At 51.3% G+C, this 26,534-nt stretch overlaps 1 protein-coding gene across 20 annotated transcripts in view; it reads right to left on the reverse strand.

Moving 5' to 3' along the window:
* The window catches only part of RCBTB2 (RCC1 and BTB domain containing protein 2), a 45,681-nt gene that overhangs the window by 4,972 nt on the left and 14,175 nt on the right, over positions 1 to 26,534 (reverse strand). For 7 of the 20 annotated variants that reach the window (XM_072783116.1, XM_072783115.1, XM_072783114.1 and 4 more), the window contains exons 3-14: positions 25,461 to 25,525; positions 19,606 to 19,761; positions 19,230 to 19,380; positions 16,721 to 16,887; positions 16,007 to 16,165; positions 15,760 to 15,867; positions 14,339 to 14,481; positions 8,324 to 8,514; positions 7,667 to 7,793; positions 6,833 to 6,972; positions 3,919 to 4,049; positions 274 to 1,099 (exon numbers count right to left, since the gene is read on the reverse strand). In XM_072783116.1, the coding sequence (XP_072639217.1) occupies positions 959 to 1,099; positions 3,919 to 4,049; positions 6,833 to 6,972; positions 7,667 to 7,793; positions 8,324 to 8,514; positions 14,339 to 14,481; positions 15,760 to 15,867; positions 16,007 to 16,165; positions 16,721 to 16,887; positions 19,230 to 19,380; positions 19,606 to 19,761; positions 25,461 to 25,502 (1,656 nt within the window). In that variant the 5' untranslated portion in view covers positions 25,503 to 25,525 and the 3' untranslated portion in view covers positions 274 to 958. Of the gene's footprint in view, positions 1 to 273; positions 1,100 to 2,251; positions 2,725 to 3,918; positions 4,050 to 6,832; positions 6,973 to 7,666; positions 7,794 to 8,323; positions 8,515 to 14,338; positions 14,482 to 15,759; positions 15,868 to 16,006; positions 16,166 to 16,720; positions 16,888 to 19,229; positions 19,381 to 19,605; positions 19,762 to 25,460; positions 25,526 to 25,870; positions 25,969 to 26,534 lie in introns of those variants that run through there. The other 13 variants (XM_072783129.1, XM_072783124.1, XM_072783123.1 and 10 more) reach the window with 5 other exon arrangements.

Consider the following 26,534-nt stretch of genomic DNA (forward strand, 5'->3'; position numbering starts at 1 on the left):
AGCCAGCCACGCAGGGGAGGAGGGGGAGGGGGAGGGCGGAGGAGGGCGGAGCCAGCCGCGCCAGCCGGCTGTCGTGACCCCGCCCGGAGTCGCCGTGGTGGGCCCGCGGGCGCCGCCGTCCAGTCCCGAGTGGGCCGCGGGCCCGAGAGCAGTGGCGGGTGGCGCAGGAGGCCCGCTAGGATCCCGCGGGGGGGCGGCCCGTGACGTGGGCTGGCGGCCTCTGGGCTGCGCGGGGCCTCGCGGTCAGGAGCAGCCGCGGGCAAGGACACGAACCGCGACTCGGTTAGACGCCGGGGTCCAGGGTGGGCCCTGCGGGTCGGGGCGCTGCTTCGCAAACAGCCGCCGTCAGGTGGATCGACGGGACCGAAGAGACGCTAAGGTCGATGGACTTTTGCGGCTGCTCAGGAATTTCTGAGGCGACACGCGTCCGTCCTATTATCTGCAAACAAGCGCTTTATTATCAAATAGTTGGGCGTCAGGCCCGGGTTTCTAATCCCGAAGGGCGTCTGCACGTGGGACCTGGTGGACCGGGCATGAGAGCGCGGAACGGCTGGGGCCCCGGGCCGCTCGCTGTTGCCCGCCCTGCTGTGCCCCGCCCTGCCCCGCCTCGCCTCGGCCTGGGGAGGCCTGGGGAGGCCGGCGGGGCGCGGGGGGCCCGGGGCGGGGCCCGTCCTGGGGCCCGGGGCTCAGCGCCGCTGCGCACGAGGCCGAGGCGGCCGGAGGCCACCCCGTAAGGCGAGGGAAGGGCCCTGCTGGCCGTCCCGCCGCCTGGTGACAGCGTAAGGGCTCCGGCGGACGGACGCCAAGGTGGGTCCTTGGGGCTCCGGCCGTCCCCGCCGCTGCTTGGAGCCAGCTGGGGCCGGGGGGGGCGCGGCGGGACGGGGGCGGGGGGGTCAGCAGCGCGGCGTCCGGCTCCGGCGTCTCGGGGGAGGACGGGGTCGCGGCGACGCCCGGCGGCTCAGTTCTTGAAGGCCCCCACCCGGCTGGCTCTGCTGATGAAGTTCTTGAGCAGGTCGTGGTCCATCTCCGCGAAGCCCGACGTCTGCGTCACCACAGTCAGGTGGTTTATGCAGAACCTGAAGCAGAACTCCTCTAGGTCCTAGGACGACAACGACACCGACCGCGTGTGACCGCGGCGCCGCGGGGCACCCACCTGACACGCGGGGAGACGGCGCGTGAGCGCCCGGGGAGCCCCCGACCCGCGGCCTGGCGGGGGCAGGTGCCGTGTGGCCGCGGCCTGCGCCTCCGCTGCCACCCCCGACGGCAGCAGCGCGGTCCCGTCGGCCCCGGCGAGCCTGCCCCGCTTCCGCAGGCGCGTGCGTGTGCGCGTGCGTGAAGCACTGCCTGCGGGGGACCCATGTGGGTGTGTGGGTCTGTGTGGGGCACTGTCTGCCCCACTTCTGTGGGTGGTGTCGAGTGTGTCGGTGTGTGAGGCACTGCCCTCAGGTGACCCGTGTGTGTGTGTCTGGGTGTGTGTGTATGTGTGAGGCCCTGCCCGCGAGTGACCTGTGTGCTTGCGTACGTGTGAGGCACTGCCTGCCCCACTTGCACGGGCAGCACCGTGTGTGTGAGGTACTGCCCGCGGGTGACCCATGTGGGTGTGGGGGGGGGCACTGCCTGCCCCACTTGTGTGGGCGGCGCCATGTCAGTGTGTGAGGCACTGCCCTCTGGTGACCCGTGGGTGTGGGTGTGTGTGCACGCGTGTGAGGCATTGCCCTCTGGTGACCCATGGGGGGGGCACTGCCTGCCTCACTTCTGCGGACAGTGCCGTGTGTCTGTGTGTCAGTGTGTGAGGCACTGCCCTCGGGTGACCCGCGTGTGGGTGTGTGGGTGTGAGGCACCGCCCTGGGCGCTCCGCGTGGGCTCTGCGCCCACCCACGTGCGCGCGTCGGCGGGCAGCTGCTTCTAGAACAGCGAGGGCCGGGGCAACCCCTCGCGGAATCCGCATAGTAGGGGCCGCCAAGCAGCCTGCCCGCCCGCCACGCCGGCCCGACGCCCCGGCCCCTCGCGGCTCCGGCAGGCGCCGCAGCAGGGAGCGGCCGCACGTGGAAGTGCCCGCACGGCGGCGGCTGAGGCAGGGCGCGCGCTGCTCTCGCGTGTCCGGATCTCAGGGCGGCTGCGCTTTCCCCAGACGTCGGGTGAAAAGACCCGAGGGTGCGGCCAACCTGCCTCCCGTGACCGTGACCGAGGGAAAGCAGAAGGCGCGGTGGGGGCGCAAACGGCCGTGTTCTCTGGCGGATGAGTCACCTCCTTCCTCATACTTTTATATTTCCCAAGTTTTCTTCAATAAGCAGATTGATTTGTACAAGCAGAGTCAGAAGCCTGTCCCCGCCACCACCAGGTTCCTGTTTCCGACCGCAGGAGGGGGCGTCCCTGCAAGGAAGCCCGACCCCGCAGGCCTCGCCCCCCGCCGGCGCCGCGCCCTCCTCTGTCACACGCGCCAAAGCCAGCAGGGGCCGAAATGCGGGTCACCCACGATGCCTCCATCCGCGGGCGACCGGGGACGGCCTTTTTTTTCTCTGTGTAGATCATGAATTTCAGTCTCTTTAGATTCAGCTTCTCATACTTAAACGTAGGGGCGTCCTTTTTCGACTAGCGACGCACTGCGGGCGGCTACGTGGGCTCACGACAAGTGGCTCTCTGACTTCGAAATCCTCAGCACTGCCCGCCGACGGCTCTGCAGCGGCGTCCCCGGGCCCAGGGCCACTTCCTTACGAGAGACTCCTACAAGCCGATCCCTTAAGTGCACCCCCTAAGCCCCCACCGCCCCCCACCCGCAAGGGCCACCCCTCATCCACTCTCCCTTCCCCCATCCACACACCCCTATCCACCCTCCCTCCCCCCGTCCACAACCCCACCCCGTGTCCACCCCCTTCCCCCGTCCACACACCGCTATCCACCCCCCTCCCCCCGTCCAAACCCCCACCCCGTGTCCACCCCCTTCCCCCCGTCCACACACCGCTATCCACCCCCCTTCCCCCATCCACACACCCCTATCCACCCACCCTCCCCCCGTCCACACCCCCACCCCGTGTCCACGCCCCTCCCCCCGTCCACACACCGCTATCCACCCCCCTTCCCCCATCCACACACCCTATCCACCCCCCCTCCCCCCGTCCACAACCCCACCCCGTGTCCACCCCCCTTCCCCCATCCACACACCCCTATCCACCCCCCCGTCCACACCCCCACCCCCTGTCCACCCCCCTTCCCCCGTCCACACACCGCTATCCAACCCCCTTCCCCCATCCACACACTCCTATCCACCCCCCCTCCCCCCGTCCACACCCCCACCCCCTGTCCACCCCCCTTCCCCCCTCCACACACCCCCATCCACACCCCGTCCATCCCACCACCACCCCCGTCCCCCACCCCCGCAAGGGCCACCCCCTGTCCACCCCCCTTCCCCCGTCCACACCCCCTTGCCCCCACGTCCACACCCCTCCCCCCTCCCCCCCGCAAGCCCCCCCCCGTCCACCCGCCCCCGTCTACCCCCCCCCCGCAAGGGCCGCCCCGTTCCCACGCCCGCCCGGCAGCAGCTGGGGAGGACGCCCGCCCTCCTGAGCCTGCGGCGCCTCGAAGACTAGGCTTCCCGGTGTCACGGACAGTCGTATCTTATTTTCATCCATATTTCCCACTTCTTCATGACCCCATTTGTTCTTTGGTCCGGGTCTTCCCGTCCGGCTGCTCGCGCTCCTTTCTGCTCCCTCAGGGCCCCGCGTGGCGCGGGGGGACGCCGGGGCAGCCGCTTCCCGCCTCCACCTTCCCGCGTTCCCTGGGCGGACGCACGTGCATCCTCTCCCTGGAGTCGCGTCCGCCAGTCCGGTCCTCTGGCCGGCGCCCTGGAGCCCCCGTCGCGCCTACCCCCCCCCCGGACCCCGCCCCGCCCCGCCCCCCCCCCCCCCGCGGGCTGCGGACCTGGGCGTCGTACTTCACGGCGGCCGACAGCAGGGCGATGGCGTTCTCCTCGCAGATGCCCTGCTTGATCGTCTGCTGGCACAGCCTCTTCAGGCGGCTCTCGCGGTAGAAGGTCGCCAGGTCCAGCAGGCCTGCGGGAGGACGGCGCCGCTCAGGCCCGGGCGCCGGGAGGCAGGGCTCGGCCCGGAAGGCGAGGGCAGGCCTGCCGGGCCCTGCGCCTCCCGCCCCCGCGGCACGCTCGACACCCCATCTGCCCCCATCACTCCCCCGCGGCCCCGGGGGCACGCTCCGCACCCCCACCCCGTCCCCCATGGCCCCGGGAGCATGCGCCGCAACCCCCCCCCCCCCCCGCCCCGTGGCCCCGAGACCATGCTCGGCACCCCTCCTGCTCCCCGCGGCCCCGGGGGCATGCTCGGCACCCCCCACCCCACGGCCCCAGGAGCACACTCTGCACCCCCCCGGCCCCCGCGGCCCCGGGAGCACGCTCCGCACCCCCACCCCCACCCCCCCGCGGCCACTGCGGCCACCCGGCCCAGACGCAAGGGCTCCACGCGCGCTTCCGCTCACCGTCCTCGCTGCGGGGCTGAGCTTGCCCACGCTCATCGTCCAGACCCGACTGGCTCGCGCTTTCTTCTTCCTAACGCGCCCCCCTCCCCCGCGCTGTTGGAGGGCGCCAGGCCCCGACCCCCGCCCGCCGACCTCCGCGGGGCGGGCAGTAGCCCGGACGCCCAGCCCAACTGCGACCCTAACTGCGGCCTCCCGCCGTGTGACCCGTCGCCCGCACGCATACCTCTGCCCCGGGACCGGACTGCCGCATACACCGGCGGGCCTCGGACCCCCCCCCCCCCGGGGGGCTCAGGGCTCGCTGATGAGACCCTGGACGCGGGGACCGACACTCGCTAGGTCCACCCCCCGCCCGGGCTGCGCCGACCTCAGGTCACGGGTCCACGCGAAGCACCGGGAGCCGCGACTTCACCCGTCGGACAACAGCAACTGTTTCCCGGTCTCTCTGCTACTAAGGGGGGGGGGGGGGGTCAGGGCGGGAAACCCGTGTCCATGGGAACGGGACCAATACTGTTAAAATCAGAGAAGAAAGGCCCGCGGCCCAACGGAGGAACTGCAATCTTTCTTAATCCCGGGAGCTGTGACGGCTCCGTTGTTTCTGGTCAGTTCTTAGAAACTCCCAAATTCCTATCCATACCGCGCCCCCCGCCCCAGCCCCCAGCTTCGCGATCACATCAGTGCACACCCACAGGTGCCGCCCTCAGGGAAGACCCGGCCCCGAGCCCCTGCTCAACACAGCCCGGGCCTGCACCCCTCCAGGCACAGTCCTCACCACAGCGGCCCAGGAGCCACGCACCCGCTCCTACACCGCACTTGCACTTGCGGCACCCGGGGCTCTGGAATCCAACTAGCCCGGACGCCCCGCAGGTGGACGTTCCCTCCCCTCCAGACCAGGCCGCCAACGTGCAGGTGCCCAGCCGCAGGTGCGGCCCAGGATGGGGGGGCTTGTACACCCCCCAGTGCAGGCCACAGCTGAACGCCTGGGGTCTGTCCCTCTGTGTGCTCCCGAAAGCAGCTCTCCACAGCCCTAAAATTCTAAACTGCAACTAAAACTCAAGCCTGGCCGTTCAGTTCTCAACGAAGGTCTATTTTTCAAAGTGAGGATTGAACCTATTTTATCTGAAATCTGTTAGCTTAACATAGAACTTTGCATTTTTAGACAAAGGTACAAGGGGCTTTATTTGGATTCTCACCCAGGGCCCTGCAAATGTTGGGGGGGGGGCTACAGAAAAATTGCCACGCGGAGTCTAAGACGGACTCAAACTCCTTTGACTTGTCACACTCTAGGGCAAACCCTGTCCTTTCCCGTCATCGTCCTCAGCTTAACGGATGATCCCTCCATTAACCCAGCTCCTGGGGCGAGCACCCGAAAGCGGGGAGCCTTCCCTCTCTGGCTCACACGCGTGCCCCCCTGGGAGCAAACCCCGGCAGCCCTCTGGTTACCAGCTGTCGGGAGCAACGTCGACAGCTCCAGCTACGCGGCCCTGACCCGGGGCACAGCCACCTTGCACCTGGACCATCCCGGCGGGTCTGACAGACACACGAGCTGCCCCGCAGTGGGGCCCCAGCTCTGGTCAGAGTGGCTCCAGGTAACCCAGGACACAGCACTGCGGAGCGGAAGGGGGGCCTCCCTGGAGCCGCGTGCACTCCCCAACAGGCAACCGCTACCTGCGCCCCAGCATCGCGCTGCAGGCTCCTCGCCCCAAGGACCCGGCTCCGGGGCGCACGTGCCCCGACGGCCCACGTCTGCCGGAAGGAGGGCTCTGCGGTGGCAGGACGCGGCCTCACAAGGCCCCCACGCAAACTGAAGGCTGCTCCGCCCACGAGGCCCCTGGGGTCACTTCCAAACTCGAGGGCAGAGCTCCGCCTTTGGTCCCCCCCCCCCACGTGGCCCTGGTGGCACCCGAGGGCGACGTCCGCTCGTGCCTCTTCCCGGACCTGAGCCCGGAGGCCCCAGGGGTCGTGCCACGGGCGTGGACTCCCTGCGCACCGCACATGCCCCGGGGGCAGCCGGACCCCCGCTCCCGGGCCCCCCACCCCCGCTCTCGGGTTACCCCCGCTCCCGGGCCCCCCTGCTCCCGGGGCCTCCCGCTCCCGGGGTCCCCTCGTTCCCGGGGCACCATCCCCCGCTCCCAAGACGCCCCAGCTCCGCTCAGCACCCGCCCCCCTCCCCCCACCCCCGCTCTCGGGGTCTCCCCGCTCCCGGGCCGCCCCCTGCTCCCAGGGCACCCCCGCTCCCGAGGCCCCCGGCTCCCGGCCCCCCCCACTCCCAGGGCCTCCCCCCGGCTCCCGCCCTCCCCCCTCCCCCCGCTGCCGGGGCGCAGGAGCCCCGCGGAGCCCCGGCCCCCACCTACGGCCTCCTCGGGGGGCAGGCTGACGCGGTCGGTGTACAGGAACTCGAGGAAGGCGCGGTAGACCGGGTACGAGAACTCGCTCATCTCCACCGTGTCGTCCTCGTGGTCCTCCAGGGAGGAGCGGAAGTGCTCACACCTGCAGGGCACAGAAGCGCCGAGGCCTCGCCCGGGTCCCCCCACCTGTGGCCCTGCCCCCCCTCCCCCCCCACTGCGGGACCCCGCGGCCGTGGCCTCCTTCCCCGGGGCTGGCCTGCGCCCCGACCTCAGGACACGCGGTCCTCGGAGCAAGGCTCTTTACAGGGTAACGGCGGGGCAGCCCGGGCACGGGGCGTGACTGTGGCCTCGTGAAAACGGGGCGCTTGTCTGCGGGGCTCAGCGGCTGAGCGTCTGCCCGCGGCCCAGGGCGTGACCCCGGGTCCCGGGATCGGTCCCGACTCGGGCCTCTCCCTCGGCTGGGGTCTCTGCCTCCCTCTCTGTGTCTCTCAGGAATAAATAAATACAATCTTAAAAAAAAAAAAAACAACAACAACGGGGTTGAATAACTATAAGGAATATTAATTAGAATTTATGGGATGCCCAATTCATGGAATTCACCAGAGCACACGGAGACCTTTGAGACAGTGTTGCCCGCAGGTATTCACGTCCAAACACAAGGACACAACCCCGCAGGCCCAGCCGGGTCTCCCCCCAGGGACACCTGATCCCCAGACTGGGCTGTCCACTCCTAGGGCGAAACCGGCCTCCCTTCTTCCCTAACTACTGACGGGCATAGGCCGCCTGGGACCTAATAAAGGTACTTATTTCAATTCTCAAAAGAAAGGATTCCTTACCTAATTTTGAGCAGCACTTTATGCGCGTAAATGTACTTCCCATCCACCAGGAATTTCAGGTCCGCCGTGTTGGGGTTGTCAAATTCCCTCTTGAGCGACTCGGCCACTGTAAGGTGGTCGTCAGGTTCTACGGGAGGAACAGCAAAGTTTCTAGGGTCAAGGAGGATGGAGAAAACTGCAGGCAGCCTCTCGCACTGCTCTGGTGACACTCGCGAAAGTACCCAAGATAAGTGACCAACAGGGCAACGTTCCCCACCCCCCACCCCAAAATACAGATTTTCACCGCTCTACTATCATTGAAGGATAAGAGCCTCACCCACATCTGCTTGTAAATCTGACAAAACAACTAAAAAGTCCCAAACTGCTCCACTCCGTGAAATGTTTGCATGTTTCAGTAAATAAGCTGGCTAAGGACAAAGGTGCACTTTCCCAGGGAAATTAAAAGCAGTCAACTACAACTGCCTTGAATTTAGTACATGATGTTTCTGATACTTCCAAGAAAAATTAATCCATCAAAGTAGTTTCCTTCCACAGGAGCCCACAAGAGAGAACTGAGTGCGACGCTGCGCCCGGAAAAGTCGTTACTAGCACCCTAAAAGCACCAGAGTCGTCTCCCTAGTACCGGGCAGTCCCCCGAGGGGACGAAGGACCGCTCACCCACGGACAGGAGGCGCCACGAGACGGCAGGCGTGGCGAAGCAGGCGAACACGTCGTCGGTGCAGGAGAAGTGGGTGAGGTGAGGCAGGACCACCGACTGGCCCCGGCACTGGCCCCACATGTACACGTGCCCGCCCTGGGTCTTGGCCGCCGACGTGTGCGCCGAGTGGCAGGCCGCGATCTCCACGATCCTAAGTCCACAAACAGCAGGTGAACACGGCAAACGGGAGAAGAGACAAGCTGACTCCCCCGTCCCTTAGCTTTATCTGCTTTCAAAACAAAACAGAACAGGAGGAGGCTTAGTGGCCTCCATTTCCAGGCACCACTTGTTTCCAGGCCAGCTGTCCCTCGGTGGCGCAGCTCAGGAAGACGGGCTTGGGGGCACTTCTGGCTGCTTCTGTAGCCTCCATGGCGAGATGCAAGAACCCTCCCAAGGGGATGGAGACCCAAACAAACAGATTAACCCAATCGTGGTCTAATTTTTTTTTTTTTCTTAAAAAAGGACTTAATGAAGTAGATTAAAAAAAAAAGGACTCAGGCTACTTACTTAACCCAGGTCTTGACCCAGTATCAAGAAATATTTTCATCAAAATTTCACCAATTTTAGCGTCAGCCAGAACTCGCCGTGGGCCCCACCCCTCCTACCTTCCGGGGCCTAGGGGCGCAGGTTCCCGAAACCGACACACGTTAGAGCCCCCTGATTTTGCCAGGGACCTAGTTCTCGGCTTCCTTCCTAATGGAAAACTCTGGTTTTGGTGATTTGGAACTAGTTACTCTGCTCCGAGCCTACGCCGTCACGCAGATTCAGAGAAGAGGGTAAACTGCTTTCCCCCCAGGCAGGTCAGTGTCCTGCCTTTGCCCCAGCGCCCAGGGCGCCCGCACCCTCAGGCAGGAGGCGCAGAGCTTCCGACTCCGCTTGGACTTCCTCCCCCTTCCCGCTCAGAATAGCCACTGACAGGTGACAGAGCTGCTCGGACTCCTGCCATCCGCCTCCACCCCAGGTCAGTCACACCACGTGCGTGCACCAAGGGACAGCCTGCTCGGTGTCCCTGCCTCAGACTCTCCCTCTCCTCTGAATCGGTTGTACAAGGGCTGAAGACACCTTGCTCCCCATCAGTGCCTTCGGGCCACAGTGGCTTCCCACAAGATAGGATCAAGGCACGTGGCACGAGGCCCTAACACAACTCCAGGCCCTAACTGGATACAACTCTGTCTGTATCCAGCCCCCTTTCGAACCACACTTGCCTATGTCCTCCGGGCGCCAACACACAGAGGTACTTGCTGCCCCTCAATATTCTTACAGTTCAGGCAGCTTGTTCGAGAATGCTCTTTCCTTTCTGCCTTAGAAATCCTGCCCATCTTTCAAGGCCCAGCTCAAACAGCCCCGAAGTAGGAGGCCTCTGGTTCACCTGCGCCCCGGAAGCACGGCCTGGGTCGTACCTACCCAGCTGGGTTGCAGGTTCCTGGCAGCCTGAATCACTGGCTTATTCCTCCCCAAGTGTGTTTCTGTCCCCAGCATGGTGTCTGACTAAGCAACTTAGAGGTCATTTTATGGGAAACACTCAACAACCCAGAGCAACTGAGGGGTGGGTAAGACCCCATGACCGGCTAGCCGTGAGAGGATGGAGACGTCCCTGGATGTCTAACCGGATGCCTCCCAGCCAAGGAGGGAAGACGGGCATCACACAGGCTGGAGACCGCTCTGGTGGCTTGCGTCAGAAGGCTACAGTGCACGGATTTTATGTGTGGCCCAAGTAATTTCACTGATTTATTCAAGGGCTGCTTTCTGGACAACAGGAGAACTAACTAGAAAAGAGGCCACAGCGTGCCAGGGTGAAGAGCCTAGACGCTGGAGTCCGGCGGGCCCAGGGGCGCATCGGAGCTCTACCATGAGGCCAGGTGACCGTGGGAACGTCCCCGGGCCTCTCGAAGCCTCAGTTTCATCACATGCAAGGCGAGGACCTGAGAAGTGATCAAATACACCGCGCACTGTGTCTGGTGTACAAATAGCAGCCAGGAGCAGAGCTTTCTTGACAGGATTCCTGCTAAGTGTTCTCGGCGGCAAAGCCTCCCTCATACAGAGCCTGGACATTTCCAACGATCGATTAGGACACTGAGACCTTTCCTGGCTGCACGGTTAAGTCCGCGACTGGGCCCAAACCTCAGCCGTGGACTTTACAAATGAACCTTCCATGCCCACACCAGGAAGATGGCCAATCCTATTTGGCTTCTCTTTTCAACAAATAAAGAAAAAAGGGGAAGGAAATAGAATAAATACATTTATTCAAAGAAAGGGCATCTACTGTTACCATCTACCCTCACCCGTTACATCAAATGTGAGAGCAGAGACCTATCTCATTTTGCACACCTTGCTGCGGTGGCCAGGGCACGGGCTGGGGGTCAGAGGGCAGCCTGTGGGGGCCGAGTTACCTAAACTCTTATCATCCATTTTATTCTTAAAAAAAAAAAAAGGCGAGGGAAGAGAAGACAAGATAGCAATCGTCTCACGGCCTTGTGGTGAAGGGTCAACGAAACCAGCTCCCCAGCACAGTGCACATTCACAGCCAGCTTCCTCCGAAGACTCAAGTGTTTACCAGCGGTGGCAGGAGCTCTGGGAGACCGCTTAAAATCACCTCTTTTCCCTGATAATGTTCTATGAAAAATGTAACGGGTGGGAACGAAACAGCGTCCTTCCACCCAACTTCAGAAAACCAAAATGCTTTAATTCTGACATTGGCTTCTGGGATATCTTTACCAGCCTCCACGGAAAAGGGAGCGTAGCCTCTGCCCTTACAGGAGGCAGGAATGCTGCTTCGTGGAGAAAGGGTGGAACAGACGTGGCAAAGGGCTCCGGGTGCGGAAGGCACTGGAGCGCTGGCCTCCCTGAGCCAGGGGACGTTTACCTGAACACCCAGCAGCTGCGCGGGAGGGAAGTCAAGGGTGGGGCACGGGCTGGGCTGACGTCAGCAGCCGCTACAGGAACAAGAGTGGAGACAGTTTAGAGGGAGCCTTCAGGCTGATCGTGGGACCCAACCAACTGCCAAGGCATCCCGCAGTTGCCTAAGGTCATCTGTTCTTAAATCCAATTCGTACCAAGGAGCCAATTTGGAAGCTCATACTCTCCAGTCTAATATATAACAGACAGTGACTGTGGACTGAGCTCACCTCCACTTGTCAGGGTGTCTGGCATATCTGACATTTTATTTTGCAGCCATGAGTAATGAAGAGAAGGTACTACATGTTCATGATGAAGGAATTTTGTGTCCCCTCCACGGAATGATCCCCAAGGACCACAGCTTAATGGCCGTGGTACTAGAAATGAAAACGCAGAGACTGAGGAAGAATGTAAAACAGAAAACGAGGAGGAGAGAAAAAAGGTGATTTGTGAGCGAGAAGAAGAGTGGGGGACAAAGGATGATCATAAAAGGTCCAGAGCAGTGATTCCCAAGCCTGGCTTTGTAAGAGGCCAACGTCATTGCAATTATCGCAAGGTGTCACAAAATTCACGAAAACGCAAGGCAAAGTGAGTTCTAACTCAATTTAACTTCAAAATATGCTTTTATGAAACTTCAGGAACAAAGACAAATGCTGGTAAATCAAAGTATTGAGACTTCAGAAAGATTGGGAATGACTGGATTAGAGAGAAGAGAATGGCTTTAGTCATTAAAATTACTTTTATGTGAACATAAATTGCTAACAAATGTTATTAGCAGTCTTCATCAGAAGCGGACCTCTGTGGGAAAAATCTTAAAAGGTTTCCTCTGGGTTGTCATTTATGCAAAGGATCCAATGTAGACAGATTTTCACCTTCCAGTTCTGTGACCAGGTAACCAGGACCTGACGATCCACCCCACCCTAAATTCAATCCTTTTGTTTCTAAGTAGTTCAACTTCCCCGAAATGGGCCCCAAGACTCAGAAGGGAGTTCTTGAGACAGAAGTCCTAACATATCTGCACGTTTCAGTTGCTGAGAAGGGGTGGGTACGTGCAAAACAAGTCCCAGCAGACTTACAAATTCCTCCCTTGCAATGCTCGTGTGATGCGGGGCCTGCAAACAGGGATTACCACGGCAAATTCAGGCACGGAAAACAGAAAAGCAGGAGGATCTCGTTCAAGACATTCATCCACAATAGTCGTAGCCAAAATGGTGACTATGTGGACAACAGTGAGCAGGCAAGTGTGTGGCTATTTCCACTTTTTTTTTTACAGTTATAATTCAAAATTTCAAAAATGCTTAAAATGCTTTTTTTTTTTTTTTAATTGAGTTTTTACTCAATTTAAAAAAGCAATACTCTCAAGTACCAGGTAAGGCATTGGCACTCACGTAACTCCCATGCCGGCTTCTCTGCCTCTCCTGCTTCCTCCACCATGCTGCTCCCTGGCTCTACGTGACTCGCTCTGGGACGCTTGGGGACCAGGGTGCAAATGTGGGGCAAGCTGCTGATGAGCGGAGCGCAGTGGACTTGGCAAATGAGTTAAAAAGTACGTGAAGTGTGGCAGCACCATAAAAATGGTTAAGTGCCACATAAATATGTTGTTTTTATTTCCACAGCACCTTTATTTGATCCTTTAACTCTTCTTTGTCGTGTATCTAAATACTAAATGTCCCTACTGACTCGCTTTGCTCAACTGAGGCATCTGTGGGATTGTCCAAAGTCTCAAGACTGTCCCTTCTCTTTTCACTGAGTAGCTCGGGACTGGGACTACATCTAAGGGAAATGCAAAGAGCACGGCTGTGTGCCTCCAGCACACACTCACACACTCCTGACCTCCAGTCCCTCTCCTCCTCCCCAATCCTTGAGGTCCAGGGTCTTATCCTAAGATTTTGGGGGAAATAAACCAAAAACAGGTCTTTTTTTTTTTTAACCTATTTGACATATGTTAAACAAAATTAACCAGCTTATAATGCTCAAATGAAAATCAATGGGGTTGAGAATGACAATCTGGTTCTTCACTTTCATTGTTAAATACTCCAACAGGAAAATGTAAAAGAACTGCATACAAATGCAAGATAATCTATGTGTCCATATATTTACTTTAAAATCAGATGTAACAAAAATTAATATGCACAATAAAAATGAAAATAGCCATATTAATTCCCACAGTGATTACAACCCTAGTTTAACAGAAACACTAATGAAATGTTTTTGTTCAATAGCACTGTGTCAAAACACGTAGAATGAAAAGGCAGTGATAATGCCATGTCTGAGACACTCAAAAGGCTTTTAAAAAAATAGTGGGATAATTTGGGAGGAAATTCTGCATATGCTAATTACTTAACACAACCTTGCAGACAAGTAGGCAAAGAGAAGTCTTAATTTTCTAACCATTTCACACTTCCTCATAGCTTGGGAACTAAAATAATGAGTGTCCTATCCTTTCAACTACATTTTATAAGTAGCTGAGTGAACAGCTTTATACCTCATTTGAGGTGCTTTCGTTTTCCTAAGCAGAGAAGATTGACCTCAAGCGTTAACAACTTTCTCTTAAGAATATAAAACAGAAAACGATGAGAAGGAGGAAAAGGTAATTTGTGACGGAGAACACAGTAGGATAGCCGCTGGAGGTTTCGTCCTTGCCATTAGTGTAGAGTAGCTGAAATATGGGTAAGTGAAAGGGGAATATGTAACATACAAACTCCCCAACAGCTCAAAAGCCGATTTTTATTTAATTTATTTTTAAAAGATTTATTTAGAGAGAGAAAGAGAGAGCATGAGTGTGGGGAGGCGCAGAGGAAGAGACAATCCCCTGTGCAGACTCCCCACTAAGCACAAAGCCCAATGAGGGGCCTGAACCCAAAACCCTGAGATCATGACCTGAACAGAAAACATGAGTCAGCTGCTCAGCCAACTGAGCCACTCAGGTGCGCCCAAAAGGCCAATTTTAAAAAGGGATGAATGCTCTCATGAAACAATATTCTAACATTAGCAGTAAGTTGCCCACAATTCTGTATCATGTCTACGTGGTTTTAATAAACCAAAGAACATGCAAGTTACTTTGAAAATGCACATATTACCTGTCCTTTTCCACGACGACAGGCGCAGGATAGGACTGGTTACTTTTATTGCCAGTGCCCAACTGACCATAAGAATTTGCACCCCAAGCATACACTTGGCCTTCATCTGTTAAAACTAATGTGTGTGCATAGCCACAGGCAACCTAGAAAAAGAAAACCCAAATCCACTTAGGCCCGCAAATATGCTTTCACAAGGTAGGTTAAGAACCAAAGATGAAAAAAAAACCCCAAACAGTGGCAGCCTGCTCAGAGAGGCAAAACATCAAGGTAACCAGTTATGTCTAGAACTGGTTTAGCCTGTGTGTGGCCAAAACTGCAGTAAGATCAACACGAGTCCTTTAGTAACATGAATCTGGTTTGTTCAGCTTTAAATATGGCATTCATTATGTTCACAGAGACCAAAGATGTGGACTGAATATGAAATACGCTTTTACTTTTAAAAAATATATATATTTTATTTATTTATTCATGAGAGACACAGGGAGAGAGAGAGAGAGAGAGAGAGAGAGAGAGAGGCAGAGACACAGAGGAGAAGCAGGCTCCATGCAGGAAGCCTGATGTGGGACTCGATCCCGGGTCTCCACGATCATACCCTGGGCCAAAGGCAGTTGCCAAACCGCTGAGCCACCCAGGGATTCTGCTTTTACTTTTTAAGAATTTGTTTCCTTTTTTGTAAAACTAAAACATGTTCAATGTGGAAAAAATGTAGAAAAGTATAAATATGAAACTAATCTCAAGATCAGGATTATTTTTCTACTCATATATAGATACATGGATATGTACCATGTCTCCATGCACCATGTCTGTATCTTTATTTTTACTTGACATCACATAGCACTATTTCCATATCCTTCAAAACCCTTTGTAAACATCATTTCCATTCATACAGATTTAGTATAATTTATTTAATCATTAACATTATTTGATTAAATTATCCTACATCTATTATTTATTTATTGAAGTTAACTCTTTCTCTTTCTTTCTTTCTTTCTTTCTTTCTTTCTTTCTCTCTTTCTCTCTTTCTCTCTCTCTCTCTCTGTCTCTCTCTCTCTTTCTTTTTTTGCTATATCTTCTCCACTAATTCTGTAAGTGTCTTTCATTTTGGTTCCTTAGGCTAATACCTAGGAATAAAATTACAGAACAAAGGTTATGAGTATTTTCAAGGCTCTTGATATATATACTACCAAAGTTTCCTTGGAAAAGATTGTGACAATTTACATTCCAATAGCTAAGTATGAGAATGGCCTAGAAACATAAATTCCTGATGAACATCTACAAATTAATTCAGGGAAACAGAGCTTTAGCCTTCACTTCAATGAAGAAAACATCAAGCAGCTAAACCCTTCATCTGCCAAGAAAACTGTGTATCTTTGCCCCTAAAGACTTAAAAGCAGGCACACGGAAACCAATTGTGGACATACCCGCTGGATGCGAATGCCTTGCAGAGCTGCTATTCTACAGGGAGTTGGCTGGTTGCCGCTACTGCCAAGTCCAAGCTGCCCATTTCCATTGTAACCCCAGACATAGACCTGAGAGAAAACCAGAGACTCAATGTCCAAGGAAAACATAAGCAAGCAAGCTCTCTGCTGGAGAGAAACGTGCTGCGTCAGTAGGACACCAGCAAGGCAAATGCGTTTTTTAAAACAACATATCACACAACTTTCTTACCTCCCCAGTATTCACTACTGCCATCGAACACATCTGCCCACATGCTATGTTCACAACAACTTTATTTTGTAAGCAGCCTGTGACTCTTCGAGGGATCGGCTGATTGGCTGTTGATCCAGATCCTACCTGTCCGGAGTTATTATAGCCCCAAGCAAATACCTGGGAATCGAAAAATGAAACACACTCGTTTATAAAGTGTCTCAGTTGGACGCAAATATGTACTCATAGTGCCTCATCTTTGCTCTCAAAGTGCCTGATATCCATCAATTCTCACACCACAGGCAGAGAAGTTTTTATGAAATTCATTCTTACAAAATGCAGTATGTTACAAAATTAGGTTATTGGTATTATCTACACAAATAGCAGTAATTATTCTCAAATATCACATATTATTAAAATATCTACTTATAGATACCTTAGCCATATTTTCCAGCATTTTGAAATTTTTTCTTTTAGCAAATAAAACCCTCGAGTACAGCCATATAGAAGGAAAATACAGCCTTTTAAATTTTGCTAGGAATTTAATAGAAATCCCTACTACATAAAGGTACACTTCATGATATACCCACCATGACTATGAATTGCCAACAAGAATAAGATTGAACTTGAGGAAAATGGTTATTTAAATCAAATGATCATATTTCTAAGACTGCTATAAGAATCTATGTAACCTTATTGAAAAAAATCAATGAGATTTATGCTAACTATTCTCACCTCTCCATCAGATGTTAGCACCAAAGAATGGTAAGACCCACAGGCAACTTCAGTGACTTGTTTGTTTGACAAATTAGTAGAAATATGACAGGGCACTAAACCATGATTAGTTGTCCCATTGCCCAGCTGGCTATAAGCATTATGACCCCAGGTAAAGACTTCTCCTTCTGAAAATAAAAAGAAATACAACCAGCTTTCAAAACTTCTACTTTATTATATGAACATATATATTTGCACACCTTCATGGATGAAAACTAAAAATGCATGTGCAAAAACTAATCAACTTCCCTATTCCACCAAACTCATTCATAAAAGAACACATTTGGAAATACAAACTATATTCTATCTCAAAGCAACAAGGTGAATTGAAATGGATGAAATTATAATAACTAGGAGATAAGTTTTTAATAAACAGCCGAGGAATGTTACCAAGAGTAACAGGAAGAAATATCAGATTGAAAGTCAAAAGACTGTAAGATCATTTACCTTCTCTGGGGCTACTTTCTTATGTATAAAATGATCATCAAGTTAATTTTTAAATCTTTGTTATTATTTATTGTGTAGTATAATACACATTCAGAAAAGTTCACAGAATATATGCTGTTTTAGAAATAACGACAAAGCATACACTCACGTACTACCACTCAGATCAAGAAATATAACTGGATGATCACTCAAAAAGCTCACCATATATAATCCTGAATAAGAGAATTCAGTTTTTCCTATTCTTGAACTTTCAATAAATGGAATCATACAGTATATACTCCTTTGTCTGTATTTTCTACTATATTATCTGTTTGTGCTACATTCCAGAGAGCTAATTTCTTCTAATCTTCTAGTTTATTTTCTTTTGATGTGTCCAAACTGCTATAAAACTTGCCCACTGAGCTTTTCTTTTTGATGATTATATTGTTTATTCGGTTCTTTTTCAAATCTTCTCATCTCTGCAGGATATAGCTTCAAGCTCATCTGATATTTTTTCAAACACAATAAATACAGCTCTCTTATAACTGGTATCTGATCATTCTAATATCTGATACTTCGTAGTCAGTTTTTGCTGTCCTTTTCTGCTTGGTTCTCATTCATGGTGCCTTGTTTCCCTGTGTCCCTGGTTATCTTTGACTATATGCTACTAACTGCCACTGAAAACTCATTTTTCAATGGCAATGTATTTCCTCAGGCCTACGATGAAGTGAAGGTGCCTTCTTCAAGAAAGCATCTGCATTAACCTCTGTCATGCCATGAAGGCCCTTAAAGGTACTTCTTTGATAGATCCCACGCTTAGGATTTCTTGGCCCACCCAGTCTGATGTGAACTGGGATACAAATGCATGAGTACAACCCTTCAGGGACAGGTTTTCTTCCTTTTCTTTCTCTTTTCCTTCTTGCTTTGCTCACAGCCAACGATTTTTCTGTTCAGTGCCTTCGAGATGGAGGAGCCGGCCCATCCTTGCCCCCCCATTATAGCCCTTCGTGGACCCAGCATAACATGTTAGATGTCTGATGCACGATCCCTTCACCTCAGGAGTACATCAAACCACAACCCCATTTAAGTGGAGAGGTAGATGCCCTGAAGGCAAAAGTAGCTTTAAGTTCCCTTTAACCTTACTTCACACTTTCTCTTAAATATGATCCAATAATTTGCCTCTGCCTTGTCAGCACTTAGATGCCTCTATGAAAAAAAAAATTTAAATACTTTATGTAGAATTTCCGCCAAAGAAAATGGGCCAAAAAAATCCAGCCTATTCCCGGCAACCAAAATTCCCTAAAATTTATGTGAAATAAGTAACCAAAAGAATGTTTATAAACTTTATTTTCAGTTCAAAGAATACTAATAAATTTTTTTTATTTATTTATTTATGATAGGCACACAGTGAGAGAGAGAGAGGCAGAGACACAGGCAGAGGGAGAAGCAGGCTCCATGCACCGGGAGCCCGATGTGGGATTCGAAAAGAATACTAATAAAATGAATACCCAGCTTAAAAAAAACCTCTACGGTATGATTTAATTAAAATGTCTTATTAGCGTGAATTCATAAAATAGCCATGAGAGTATTTAATTCTCTATCCTACTAATATCAAAGCCTATAGCCATCAGTCACGTTCATGATAAGAATCCCAGTGCTAGGAGTTAGAGGGCATCTTGGACTTCATTAGTTCATAGATCAGGGATCCCAAGTTCAAAAAGTCCAGAGTGAGGTCAGCATTTTAATGCAAAATAATTAAACTTTCTAAAAGCATAAACAAAAGGGGTTCACTGGGCTTACAGTACTGTCATTCTCACGTCCAAAGTGCCAATGCTTGCTGGATTCCATCTTCTACATTATCTTACTCTCATATTCAGATATGTTCATATTTCATGGTGTCCAAAGCATGGACAAGAGTCAAGTTCACAGGGCAGAGCCAGAAACTCCTGCCCAATCAAAAAGTACATTCTCGGTTTAAGGGGTGGTCCTAAGTCCTGCTTCTAACAAGGCAGTGGCTCCAATTCTACATGTGCTCCTAGGTTACCTGTGGTCGCAAGGACAATATGGGGGCCACTCCCATAGCTGAGGCAGGCTATTTTTTTGCCACTTAAAGCATCCAGTCTCCGAGGTTCAATGGTACTCTGGACGTCACCTAATCCCAAACAGCCACAGCAGTTTGTGCCAAGCACAAAAATCTATGGGGGGGGGGGGGGGAAACCACTGTTAGTCCAAGCACTTGTATTTCTGAAGAGCCCATAATTACTGCTTCACTGTTTAACATGATATAATAAGAATCTACTCTCCATGCTTTTTTTCTTACAACCGCAATTCCTTCGTTCCTCCCATCCCCGCCCCACCCAAGACCTTAAACTTAGCAAATCCATTCCTGTAAGGGGCTGAATGTCTCCTTCGACCTTTACCTCATCGTTTACTGTGGTATATAAGACTTCATTGCCGGCGCTGCCGAAGACACAGGCCTGACGAATTAACTGCAGTTCCTCCTCGGAACAAAGGGAGAAAATTGGCCACTTTCCCACATCTAACATCTTCAAAGATGACAGAGTAGCCTGTACTGGCTGAAAAGGAAATAAATAAATATATACATAAATAAAATTTGAAACACACACACACATATATACACGCACACATTCACACAGGTTAAGACTATTAATTAAAAAATACTTTCTTTTTTCTTCCCCTTATACTTCCGTGGAGGCCAGCGCCGGTTCAAGGAGGGAACTCCTGAGGGGCCCCCCGAGCTACGGGAACGGCCTCCACAAGCCCACGCCTCAGTCCTGCTCTCACAGCGAGCCGGAGCCGGAGCCAATCTTCTCGGGGCCACGGCAGTCGCCCACGGCTGACCCCTGAACCCTCAGGGCTGGCTGGTCTTAAGCGTAGCTCTGGACGCTAGGCTGGTTGGAAAGGCAGGAAAAACTGAGGTTTGGAGGGGAGAGGGCGCACTGTGACTTCGTCCTGACGAAATGCGTCCTTGGAAAAGAACGACGCTGACGGTGACGCCAAGACACCGGTCCCGGAGTCCTGGTTCTTGAGTCCATTCTGACCACCAGTTGGGCGGCTGGTGGCTTGGCCGCATCCCCCTCACTCGGGTCTGAAGACCGGTGAGAAGACACGCTCAGAAAGTGCGTATTTGTTCGCTAGGGCCGCCACAGCAAAGTGCCACAGGCTGGGCGGTTTACACCAAAGCAATCTATTTTCTCACAGTTCTGGAGGCTAGAAGCTCAAGATCAAGGTCTACGCTAGTCTGGTTCTTCCTGAGGGCTGTGAGGGAAGGTTCCAGGCCCTCTCCCTGGCTTGTGAGGCCACCTTCTCCCTGTGTCTTCACATCATCTCCACTCTACGCAAGTCGGCCTCTGGGTCCAGGCCGCCCCTCTCCAGAAGGACGCCAGTCATCCTGGATTAGGGCTCACCGGAATAACCCCATCTTAACTCCTCACATCTGCAGTGACCCCATTTCCAAATAAGGTCACCGTCTGAGGTACTGGGGTGTCCTCGTGTAAGTGCGCTGCTGTCACCGGGAGGCTTATAAACAGCAAGAATTGACTTCTCGCAGTTCCGCAGACTCGAAGTCCAAGAGCAAAGCACCGAAATGCTCATGTTCTGATGAGGGGCCCCTTCCTGCTTCACAGCCCTTGTCTTCTGTGTCCTCACAGGGTAGGAGGGGCTAGCGATCTCTCTGGAGGCCCTTTTATAAAGCACTAATCCCACTCTCGAGGGTTCCACCCCCGTGACTTCATCACTTCCCAAAGTCCCCACCTTCTAACCCCATCACCTTTGGGGGTTTAGGATCTCAACATATCAATTGGGGTTGGGGGGAAACACAATGAAACCCACAGCAGTATACGTTAAGATCATAGGCACCTGAGTTCTCATTAGAGCACGCAATGTGGACACCATAAAGCTGTTCTGAAAGAGAGCTTTCATTTATTTGCTCCCCTGGCAACATTGTCAGGTGTGTGCTCTCTAGCTTTCAGACATTTGGGGATTACAGTAAGATGCAGAAGCAGCCAACAGGTTTTCAAATGGCAGGTCTGGCCCTCTCTCCTAATCGCCATGCTTCTGCTTAATTTCAAGGAGCAGGGGATCTTGTGAGGCCTGTCCTTCCCAACTGCTATTAAGTCAACCTTACCAGGGAAGAGTTCTGGTACAAAGCTGACGGGACTAGCGACTCACTCTCTGCAGACCTGGAAGGGACTTAGGAGTCAGCTGAGTATACGTGTGTGTGTGTGTATATATTATGATGACTTGGCTCCTAAGATTATGGAGACTCAGAAGTCCCATGATCTGCATCTGCAAGCTGGAGACCTGGGAGAGCTGGAAGCAATAGTGTAACGAGTCCAAAGGCCTGAGAACCACGGGAGACAGTGATGCACATCCCAGTCTGAGGGCAGGAAAAGATGAAGCGAAATGACCCAGATCAACCAGTGAAATAGGAAAAAAGGGATGAATTCCTCCTTCCTCCACCTTTTGTTCTGTTCAGTCCCTTAAGAGTTTCGATGATGCCCACCCACCCTGTGGAGAGCAAACCATTTACGGAGTTCACCAATTCAAAGGCTCTTCTCGTCTGGTGACACCCTCACAGACACACCCAGGAGCAATGTCTCATCTGGGCACCAGTGGCCTACTCAAGGTGACACATAAAATTAATACCACACCACGCGAAGAATCCCATGTGATCATGGAGGCAGAGGCTGAAGCAATCCGCCCGCAGGTCCAGGAACACCAATGACAGACAGAAGCCACCAGAAGCTGGGAGGAGGAAAGGATGGCTTCTTCCCTCGAGCCTTCAGAGAGTATGGCCCTGCTGACACCTTAGTTTCAGACCTCTAGTCTCCAGAACTGTCAAAGAATCCATTTCTATTGTGTTAAGCCATCCAGTTTGCGGTACTTTATCAAGGCAGCCCCAGGAAACGAATACAGAGGGTAAGCAGCCTGTAAGGGCTAACAGCATCATCCTGAGGCCACGGCAGCGCCTGAACCGGGATGACGGCCCCGACACCAGAGCCAGCCACTGTCCCTCACCGTGCCACTCAAGTTCTAGGACCCTGTCTCGGGAGGGAAGTCGTCCGTTATCTTTGGGCAGCACCCAAGGCCACTACAGATCTAAGGACAGACTCTCGTTCTGTTAGCTTTTAGGCTAAAATTTAGGTAAATTACATACCTCCTTACATCATGAAGGCATTTTATTTTCTCTGGGGGGGTCTTCATTTTAATTTTTTTTTCCTATTTAAGTCTATAAATTTCAAAAAGAACAATGTTTGGGATGTGGCATCAAATATTTATAGATGAGCTAATGTGCTAATTAAAAGCACTCATATATTATTCCTAAACTTCACTACTATAGGGCACAGAGACTGCTAGCCTCATTTTAAATACAGGGAAACTGAGGCACAGAAAGACTAAGCAATCCTCCAAGATCACCTGCTTCCAAAGACTGCTTTCCACACACCACATGCTGCAGAGAAAAAAGCTCACATAAAAAGTTCTATCGCTGGCAGATCGGGCCTACAGCTGCAGGGCTTTGGCTGTTGTCACGCAGTCCTTAATGAACAGGCACCAAGACCCACTGTGGGTTACCTTCCACGAACAGAGCAGACGGCAATACACAAAGAGAAAATACGCATCCCTACCTCATTTTTTCCCATCAGGCAGGTTTTTTGGATTTCAACCTGCCCTGCTACAAAACTCAAGTGGTTTCTTTGATGCCTAGAATCTGGTTGTAAATCCAACAAGCTTCTAAACACCTGGCTACAAATTATTGGTTCTGAACTTTCTTCCTGGCTCACTTGTACAAAACCTCTAGTACCCACCCCGTGACTCTATAACCGCCAGGCTTCGTGTGTGTGTGTGTGTGTGTGTGTGTGTGTGTGTGTGTGTGTGTTGTAGCATCACCTGCAGTGTGTGTGTGTGTGTGTGTGTTGTAGCATCGCCTGCAGTCATACATTTGTTAAAGGATGTCACAGGTCCACAGAACATCAGGTGTGACAGTATCACTGAACATGTCCCGAGTGCCAGATATTAAAGATATAAAAATTGGGACGCCTGGGTGGCTTAGTGGTTAAGCATCTGCCTTTGACTCAGGGCCTGATCCCAGGGTTGGGGATCAAGTCCCACATCAGGCTCCTGCATGGAGCCTGCTTCTCCCTCTGCCTGTGTCTCTGCCTCTCTCTCCGTCTCTCATGAATAAATAAATAAAATCTTTAAAAAAAAAAAGATATAAAAATGAAAGATCATCGCTCCTTCAAGGAGCTCACAATTTAATAGAAAACAAATACCTAACAATATAACCGGAGTACAATAGGGGTGTGAATACACTGCTTTTAAACATCTGTCAGAAGGCTGGCTCCTGGAGGTCAGTTATCAAAAATGCATTTTTCTAAGTCTTGTGGGGGAGTTATTTCATGGGGGGGAACTTATGACTTAATTTATGAAAGGCACACATTTATGCTTTTCTGAGGTATTTAGTATTAGTCTCAAGGAACTGTAGCATCTTTGTTCTCAGAAGAAAAATACATTGCTCTCTACAACACCCTCATAGGTGTATATAGCTGTACACACTGTGCACACCGTAAACCTGCCTGAATGGAACGTGTATGTATCCTCCATATACATATTAAGAGTGTAGGAAGCAGGATTCACATACAGCGCCCTGCAAGAGAAGCAGCCACCCTGCATGACAGCAGCCACCTCTGCAGAAGGCGCCCAATCAACTTCGTGCCCAACTGTTAAGTAAGGGACTGGCTTAGCAGGAGCCAAGGTCAGGCAACAGAAAAATCTGTACGGGGAAAAAGCACTTCCAGGGAATGAGAGCTTGACGGTATACACGATGAGTCATCAAGATCATGTCCCTAGAATTCAACCTTAATTTGGCCCAGGTAGCCCTGCACATAATACTACTACCGGCAATAACTATTCCCTGGCCAGCTTTCCTTTACTTTTGCTCTACATCCAGCCCCACAGCCCCATCTTTCACTGGCCCCTGTTCGGGAAATGCAAAATGGTGATATTTTAATATTAGCTCAAGGAAAATATAGTTAAGGAAACACAGCTCCATAAAATTAGAGACCAAGATACATTTTATTACTCCTTGGAGTACGTGCTACCTATATAATTCTGCTTCTCTAGACAGAAGCACAATCGGACAGATTGTGTCAACAATCTAGACAACTAAGTTGTCACAATTAAACTTAAAACACACCATATAGAAACAAAACCAAAATTACCTGTTGGGCATGACTTACCAAAAAAACTATTTAAAAAAAAAACAACCAACAGCTTGCCTTTCAGGACTTCTTGGCTATGCAGCACTTTATATGTAACAGTCACTTCATTCCTAATTCTGTTAGTCTATTTTTTATTTTACACAGTCTGTTATTCCTGGGAAAAATCCGGAATTTTTCTATGAACATTTTGTAAGATTCTCAAGTTCCATACAGTCTTACAAAAGTAAGCTATTTTTGTATTTTGTATTTTCACAAATGAACAATGTCAGGGGTCAGGCACATGGTAACACTATGGTTTGGTTTCAGAAGTTTTGCCATCTTTATGCACTCTGCTGGCTTTGTATAATTATTTACATCTTTTGTTGTATTTTGACTATATAATTATTTACATCTTTTACGGTATTTTAACCATATTTTAAGAACAGCAGAAAACAGAAAAATGAAAATTAAGAGTGGCAGTTAATATTAAGCTGTTAATAGTGAAGAACAGATATTGTATCAGTTTAATAAAATTAACACAAGTTGGAAATCCATGTGCATGCTGAAAAATGCGAAGCTTTTGACATCACTTGGACACATTGGACTTAAGCTGGTTGACTGTCATGTTGAGCTGTGATGGAAAAGGAATAAAGAATATTTTATGATGAATTAAGAACATGTCATCTAAGACTAGGTATTTTATAATTTTGTTCATTCTCTGGGAATGAAGTAGACATTCAGCTCAGACCCTCTTGCAGGACAGTGTTATCTGTGACAGTAGGGATGGTCTGTACTCCCCTTGTCCAGCACCAACCTCGTCATCTCTGGGAACCCAGCTCTACCCCTCAGATAATACTCACGGTTTTCTGCAGGCCCCTTTAGCATTCTACACACCCACAATAATTATCTGTTTGCATCTGGGTCACTACACTGTGAGCCCCTCAAAGATAGATACTATCTCACTGATTTTCCTATTCGGTGACCAGTAGATGCTTGATACATGCTTCATGCAACAGAAAACACATGTTCCAAAGACATGATCTTTTTTTTCTAACCTTGCCACTTTCTCCATAGGAAAGGGAAAGCTCTTCTTCCATATGGATTCAGTCCTGTGCAGTCCCTAAGGAAAAAGTATGTGGTAAAATCAGGATCCCATAGGTCGAATGATACTAGGCAGGTTAAAATTATTTTACTTCCAATTAACAGAGAAAATAAGCTAAACTCCAATATGGTGAAGGGAAGATAGGGAATTAAGGTTTAGGCATGAGAGTTAATAGCTTTAAAACCCAAAAGGTGTTTTTAACTGTTCTGAAACTATCCTATGGTCTCTTATGGGAATCTTCCTGCAGAGGTCTGGGAAAGTAATCCCAGGATAAATGAAGATTCTTAAATCTATAAGGAAATAAGTAGAAAATTTTCATTTTACAGTTGACCTACTATAGATAAGAAAAAATAAATTTTAGACCTTAGTCAAGTTTTCCCTGGGATTGGAAAGCTCCAAATCACCGTGCAGAGCAGACTTATCAGTTCTCAGCTCCACTGAAGAGTATATGATTTGCTAAACTTGGGGGACAGGGGAAGGAGAAATGAATGAAAAAATGAAAGGACGAAGAATGACTATGGCTTTGTTTATCGTAAACTGTAATAAAAAATCTGCAACAGTAGCCATCAAATATGAAGCAAAAGTATTCAATCTTCTTGCCTTAATTAACCATTTCCACAATGACTACTTTCTACCACATAGAAGTAACAGCAGAAGCAGCTCTTTCAAAAGACATGCAACATGGGCTCTCTTTTTGCTCAAAGGATCCCCTTTAATATTTCTTGCAGGGCAGGTCTGGACTATGGTTCAATCATTACACAGTGAACCATCTCATCACTAAAAATAAATATAAATAAATATTCTTTCTCTCCCCCAAAAGCAATTGAACAAAATCCTATTTAATAATGTTGGTATTTAGGGAGAAAGAACATGAGAGACTCCTAACTCTGGGAAACGAACTAGGGGGGTTGAAAGGGAGGTGGGGGTGACTGGGTCACGGGCACTGAGGGGGGCACTTGATGGGATGAGCACTGGGTGTTATTCTATATGTTGGCAAATTGAACACCAATAAAAAATAAATTTAAAA

The sequence above is a fragment of the Canis lupus genome, chromosome 17 (genome assembly GCF_048164855.1).
Source record: "Canis lupus baileyi chromosome 17, mCanLup2.hap1, whole genome shotgun sequence".
In the NCBI taxonomy this organism is placed as follows: domain Eukaryota; kingdom Metazoa; phylum Chordata; class Mammalia; order Carnivora; family Canidae; genus Canis; species Canis lupus.